Below are 6830 nucleotides of genomic sequence, written 5' to 3'. Positions count from 1 at the left end.
ATGGCCCCCATACAGCCCCATGGCCCCATAGAATCCTATGGCCCCCATACAGCCCCATGCCACCATACAGCCCCATGGCCCCCATACAGCCCCATGCCCCCATACAGCCCCATGGCCCCATAGAATCCTATGGCCCCATACAGCCCCATGGCCCCATAGAGTCCTGTGGCCCCCATACAGCCCCATGGCCCCATAGAGTCCTATGGCCCCCATACAGCCCTACGCTCCCATACAGCTCCTTGTCCCCATTCAGCCCCGTATCCCCATACAACCCCATGATCCCATACAGCACCTTGCTCCCATAAAGCCCTGTACCCCATACGGCTCATTGCCCCCAGACAGCGCTATGCCCCCCATACAGCCCTGTTCCACCGTTCGCTTCCCTGGTCCCATACAATCCTATGCCCGCCATACAGCCCTGTGCCCCCCCATACAGCTCTTTGCTCCCATAAACCCCATACCCCATACAGTCCCATACAGCCCGATATCCCATACAGCCCCATACTGCATACATTCCCATACAGCTCCATATCCCATACTCCATACTTGGGATGGGATGGGATGGGAATGGAACAGGAATAAAATAGAACGGAATAGGGTAGAATAGAATGGAATAGAATGGGATAGGAATGGAATGGGAACAACATAAAATGGAATGGGATAGAATAGGAATAGGCTAGTCTAGACTAGAATAGGAATGGAACCGTTCAGTTGGATGGGACCTTTGAAGACAGCCAGTCCTGTGCAGTCCCCCAGTGCCCTTTCCCACCCCCACAGCACTTCCCATGCCCCAAGCAGTGACCCACAGCCAGGTGCTCTGCTGACCAGTCCCACTGGGTCCAGGAGATGGGTGTCACCTCTCCTATGGCAGCCCCAGGAGAAGCTGGGGCAGGGGATGATTTTCTCTCACGAATAGGGTTCCCTGGCGTGGCTGCTTTGCGCTCCCCCCTCTTTTTGCAGATGGGTTCTGCAGGAGTTGGCTGCCCCTCTGTAGGGTTTCTGGGGCTGGCAGGGTCACAGCAGGGCTTGGTTCCTCATCTGCTCTTCTGTGCAGTGTGTAGAGATGGGGCTTTTCCCACAGGGAACTGATGCTGATGATGGGTCATCCTTGGTCCTATACACCAAATTACCCACCACCTCCAAGTCTATAAATCCAGATCACCCAAACCCAGGCAGAACTTCACCCCACACCAAACCCCGCATCTTGCAGTGTTTTCATCTCATCTTTGTGTCTAATTATACCGAGGTTAAAAATAGGGCAGTGTCCAAAAGCAGCGCAGCTCTGAGGCATCTGCTTAACCTCCTGACCCCAGTGCAGCTCCCGGAATAGCAGAGCTTTGCTGGATTATCTCACAACTTCTTTCCATTCTAAGCAGAATGTTTGTATCATTGAAACTTTGGGGTCTGTAAATCAGCTTCTGATTAACATTAATCAGATTAATGTTCCTAATGGGCTTGGGGAAGGTCAGAGGTTTTTCCTTTGGGACTAACGTTGAACGTGGACAGGAGCAAAGGGGCACTGCTGTGAGAGCAGCGGGACGGGGAGGACTGTTCCTGCAGGGTTCCTCCTTCCGACCATGGGGAACAACAACAGCTCCACGGTGGACGACCTGCAGGCGGTGGAGATCCACCACTGGTACAAGAAGTTCATGACGGAGTGTCCCTCTGGGCAACTGACGGAGCACGAGTTCAAGCAGTTCTTCGGGCTGCGTGGGCTGGACCCCCAGGCCAATGAGTACATCGAGCAGATGTTCCGTACCTTCGACATGAATAAGGTGAGTTCTCCGCGAGAAAGAACGTGCTGCTTAGAACCAGAGAACCAGAGAACTGTGGAATCATTCAGGTTGGGAAAGAGCTCTGAGATCCCCCAGTCCAACCTCAACCCATCCCACTGTGCCCAATGACCACGTCCCCAAGTGCCACATCCCCATGGTGCTGGAACACCCCCAGGGATGGGGACTCCCCACTGCCCTGGGCAGCCTGTGCCAGTGCTGAGCGCTCTTTGGAGCACAGATTGTTCCCAGTCTCCAACCTGACCCTCCCCAGCGCACTATGAGCCCATCCCCTCTCGTCCTATCACCTTTACCTGGGGACAGAGACCAAGCCCTACTTCACTCCAACCTCCTTTCAGGAGTGGCAGAGAGCACTGGGCTTTCCCTGAGCCCCTCTGCCCCACACTGCCCCATCCCACTCCCTCAGCCGCTTCCCACAGCGCTGTGCTGCAGACCCCCACAGCTCCACTGCCCCACTCCTGCAGCGCTGCGTGGGGTTGGTGTGACACACATGCAGGACCCAGCACTTGGGTGTGTTGGAGCTCATCCCGTTGGATGCCTTCCTACCCCCAGGCCGATCGACGCTTCCTCCCAACTCAGTGTCACTGCAAACTTACTGAGCATGCACTCAATCCCCTTGTCCAGACCATCAGTAATTACATCTAACAGCAAACCAACCCTTGCAGCACTGGGGAGTTCTGTGTTTTCTGTTACAACGCTGCCAAGGGACATCAGTGTAAGGCAGCAGAATACAAGGGGCAAATTGTGGTGTGTCAATAATGATATAGGTGACAGCCACGGGGAGCAACGCCTCCTTATCTAACTGCCCCGTTCAAGTTCACCTCTGAATCTTGAGATATGGCTGCAGTGTGTTGATTGGTTGGAGCTCGTTTGACCTGCGAGATGCCAGCGGGAGGAGGTGAGGCTGAAAGCTGGAGCTTTCTTGAGCCTTTCGTTGTCCTTCAACAATACGTACATGAGGCAGTAAAGGCTCAAATACCAGACTCAAATTCCAGACTCAAACATTGTATAGATCTCTGTAACACCCTGGAGGAATTGGTTTCCCGGTGTTCCAAGGATTAAATCAATCCCGCGTGGCTCTCCCCAGCGCACAAGGACCCCCGGCTGTCTCCCCAAATGCTCCCCCTCCCGATTCTGTGCCCCGATAACGACAGTGCTGAGAAGCAGCTCTGTTAATTAATGGCTGTGTTTCCTGTTCCTGTGCAAGCTGTCCCAGCCATGCTGCCATCCCTTGAGAAGTTCAGGGACTGGCCATCCACCCAGCGCTGCTCAGAGCTCTCCCGTGAGCTCTGTGCGCTGCAGTGAACCACATCTTAGGGACAGGTTCCAATTCAGATTCCATCATCCTGGGACAAAACCCGAATAAAATGAGCATGATGGCGAGAGGAATGGATCAGAGCACGGCAGCCGGTGGAGGTGGGCCCACATTGTTTGGTCTTGGCTCATTAGTGGTTCAATAGTTAAATAAAATTGCTTTTATAACCAATGGCAAGGAACTGTAGAACAGCAGCGCTCCACCAACCCCCCAACATTCCCCTTTTGCGCGTATTTATTTAATAGCATTCCAGACGAGCACCTCACTCTGCCTAAATACGGCAATAAATGAAAGTTTCGGGTTGTTTTTCCCTCCTCGATTCCTTGAAGTATTTACTGGGGACCACTGAGGGACGATGATTCCCCATCCGGATTTCAGCCGCCGTTAAACCTCGGGATCGCAGTGCCAGGCTCCAGCTCCGTGCTGGAGGAGCATATCCTGACAGCGGCTCAGAGGCACTGAGCGGTTCCCCATCTCGTTCTGCCCCAGGATGGGTACATCGACTTCATGGAGTACGTGGCGGCCCTCAGCCTGGTGCTGCGTGGGAAGATGGAGCAGAAGCTGCGCTGGTACTTCAAGCTGTACGACGTGGACGGGAACGGCTGCATCGACCGCCACGAGCTGCTCAACATCATTAAGGTGAGTCCCCAGCGCGCGGCGTTCGCTTTCCTCGATGGCGATTTCCAGCACACGATGAGACTTTTTGTGTTCCCAAAGCAGATGAGCTTGGTTGAGGTCCTCTCGAACAGCACTGGGCTTTGGGGCAGATTTCCCTGCAGTGCTGGAGGTGGACCCCTGGCTGCCACCACAGCCCATCTCACAGCACAGACGGCTGCGGGACTTTGCAGCTGTCCAGGAACCAACCCGTGTTCTGCAATATTTCAGCTGTACTCTCTGCACAGTGTCATAGAATCAGAGAATCAGAGAATCACTGAGGCTGGGAAAGAGCTCTGAGATCTCCCAGTCCAACCCCAACCCATCCCACCGTGCCCACTGACCACGTCCCCAAGTGCCACATCCCCATGGTGCTGGAACACCCCCAGGGACGGGGACTCCCCACTGCCCTGGGCAGCCTGTGCCAGTGCTGACCGCTCTTTGGAGCAGAGATTGTTCCCAGTCTCCAACCTGACCCTCCCCAGCACACCGTGAGCCCATCCCCTCTCATCCTATCACTGCTCCCTGGGAGCAGAGGCTGAGAACGCAACCTCCTTTCAGGAGCTGGAAAGAGGAAGAGTAGATGTAGGGAGCGTCCTCCATCGGTCCCTGTTCCCACGTGGGCAGTGGCAGTGCAGTGAGGTCCCTGCTTTTAGGGTCAGCTCCTCAGTGTCCACGCCATGAGACGGGGCTGACTCTGACGGGCGGTTTGAGGAGCGGTGGTTTCCAAGACCGGGTTTGGTTGGAACAACAGCAACGGCTTCGTGGCAGCAATCAGAGGGTCTCCACTTGGTCTCCATTTTCTTGTGTGTTTTTTTTTCCCATTTTCCCTTCTTTCCCCCCATTTTTCCTTGTTTTCCTTCATTTTCCCCTTCTTGCCATGCTGCAAGGCGCTATACCAGGTTTTACTTTAACCTGTCAGATCCTGGCAGTGTATTTCTCCCATCTTCCTTCACACCCACCCGATGACAACCTGCCCTTAGTTGTGTTGGGCCCTGCAGTGGTGGAGGGATGCCTGTATTTATCCAATGGTTCTCAGGACAGAGTGGTTCTCAGCACGAAGGCAGCACAGATCTCATCTTCCACCCCAGCTCTGCCCCACGGAGGGCTGAATATGAGGTGGTTTCACCCAGGATCCCAATTCTGCCCTATCTGCAGTGCTTCCATTCTGCCCAACCCGACATAGGGCAGCTCTCTGCTCCGACCCACTCCTTCCACACTCCAGACCCTCATGCCCTTGGGGCCAGCTGTCAGGATTGAGGATTCCTGCTGTGTTTTCCTATGCATATCGCTGTGCCCGGGGCAGGGGCAGCTCCCTTCACAGAGGAGCAGCTCCGCAGCTCCCATCCCGCTCTCCTCTTCCAGGCCATTCGTGCCATCAATGGCGGTGACCACGAGACGAGCGCAGAGGAGTTCACCAACCGCGTCTTCAACAAAATCGATGTGAATGGAGATGGTGAGAATCACACTGCTGTCATCCCATTCAGATCACCCCAATCCCACAGAGGTGTCCGTGTTTCCCAATGAGCAACCCATTCTTTTGGGAGTGTCCCTCCCCTGGAGGGGGGTTGGATCCAGACCATCCCTAGGGTCACTTCCAACCCAAACCATTCCATGATTCTATGGTTCCTCTTCCTGCTTCCTCTGAGCACCTTTTCCTTTTGTATTTCCTTCTTACATGAAGCCATGTACTTCACTGAGACATTTTTCTCCTACATCACACGTGACGGGTACAATGGGATTCGTTCCCTGGTACTCAGTCCTTGGCTGTATTTTGACAATGTGCATTTTGTAGGGTTTCTTTGTCCCTTTTTGGGTGTAGCTGATGGCAGAGGTAGGAGCAGGCAGTGCCCCCCAAACGTCCACCCACAGGGAAAGGCAGAACGGGGGTATCCCCCTGGTGCCCTCATCCCACTCTGCTCTGTCTGTGCCCCACAGGGGAACTTTCCCTAGATGAATTTGTGGAGGGAGCGAGGAAGGACGACGAGTTCATGGAGGTGATGATGAAGAGTTTGGACCTGTCGCACATTGTGGCCATGATCAACAACCGCCGGCACAGCGTGTAAACGGGGCTGGGAGAGAGCCAGCCGGGAAGGACAGCGGTGCTGAAAGAAACAAACACCATTCCATGCACCTAAGAATGGAAATGAGAACAGAAAGGAACTGCCATAGACCTGTGGGTGTCGGAGCGCACGCTGCTGCACGAACACGGAAACTTGGAGGTGTGCACACAGGGCAGGGTCAGAACAATGGGGGCTGTGTGGCATCACCCAAGGACTTCTTACAGCCCAAAGGCCGTCGGCTCGGCACGCCGACTGCGTCCCGCTGCCCGCACCCATTGGCACCGTGCTGCACCCGGGGCGATGCTGGAGTTGCAAGGAGCGCTGTGAGAACGCAGCGTGGAGAAATCTCTGATGGGCACAGAAAGATTCCAGCAGTCACCAACACAAAAGGCATCGCCGCCCCACTCTGCCACTGTGCCACCAACACCTCCGCAGCGCTCACACCGCTCCCGGCGCTCTCTGCAGCGTTGGAGCTCCATCCATAGGAACCCACGGGCTGAAGGGAACACTCGTGCTCAGGCTGAAGAGAACACCCATCCTGGGGCTGACAGGACGCTCCTGTCACAGCCGCACTGCTGCTGCCACCGCTGAGTGTGGCTCTCTTCCATCAAAGCCCTCCGCACCAAATGGGTCGGGCTGAGGAGCGGTGTCGGGAACCACAGAAAATAAATGAATGAACGCGGCGAGTTGTCCCCAGCGCTGCCCCTTCACACACCCGCACGCCCATTCCTTTTGTCCGTGGGGGGAAGACCCAAAGGGGACACAGGAACTTGGCGTCTGTGCCATCGCAGCAGTGACAGCACTGCTCCACCGTGTGCAGAACCGGAGATCCTCGGAATTGAGAGATGGAGACAGAGGGGCAGAGGGACATGGGATGGCCTCAGCACTGCCATGGCCGAGCCCTGCACAGCTGCAGGAAGAGCCCTGCCGAGCTCAGCAGCTGGCCCCGCTGAGACATGCGTGCCTGCAGTGCTCATAGCGTGCAGCTCCCGCCTCAGCCTGGGG

General features: G+C 55.5%; 1 protein-coding gene across 1 annotated transcript; it reads left to right on the top strand.

Moving 5' to 3' along the window:
• Positions 794–5926, top strand: LOC110392524 (guanylyl cyclase-activating protein 1-like). The gene is made up of 4 exons (XM_021384772.1): positions 794–1775; positions 3598–3747; positions 5128–5218; positions 5701–5926. Exons 1-4 carry the CDS (start codon positions 1578–1580, stop codon positions 5826–5828), a joined length of 567 nt encoding a protein of 188 aa, XP_021240447.1. The 5' UTR covers positions 794–1577; the 3' UTR covers positions 5829–5926.

Source organism: Numida meleagris, chromosome 1 (genome assembly GCF_002078875.1).
Source record: "Numida meleagris isolate 19003 breed g44 Domestic line chromosome 1, NumMel1.0, whole genome shotgun sequence".
NCBI lineage: Eukaryota > Metazoa > Chordata > Aves > Galliformes > Numididae > Numida > Numida meleagris.
This window is presented reverse-complemented; position numbering and strand designations above follow the sequence as displayed.

Coding starts and splice junctions, on each gene's coding strand:
- LOC110392524 (XM_021384772.1), top strand. CDS start 1,578: ATGGGGAACAACAACAGCTCCACGGTGGACGACCTGCAGGCGGTGGAG. Junction 1,776..3,597: donor GTACCTTCGACATGAATAAG/GTGAGTTCTCCG, acceptor GTTCTGCCCCAG/GATGGGTACATCGACTTCAT. Junction 3,748..5,127: donor AGCTGCTCAACATCATTAAG/GTGAGTCCCCAG, acceptor CTCCTCTTCCAG/GCCATTCGTGCCATCAATGG.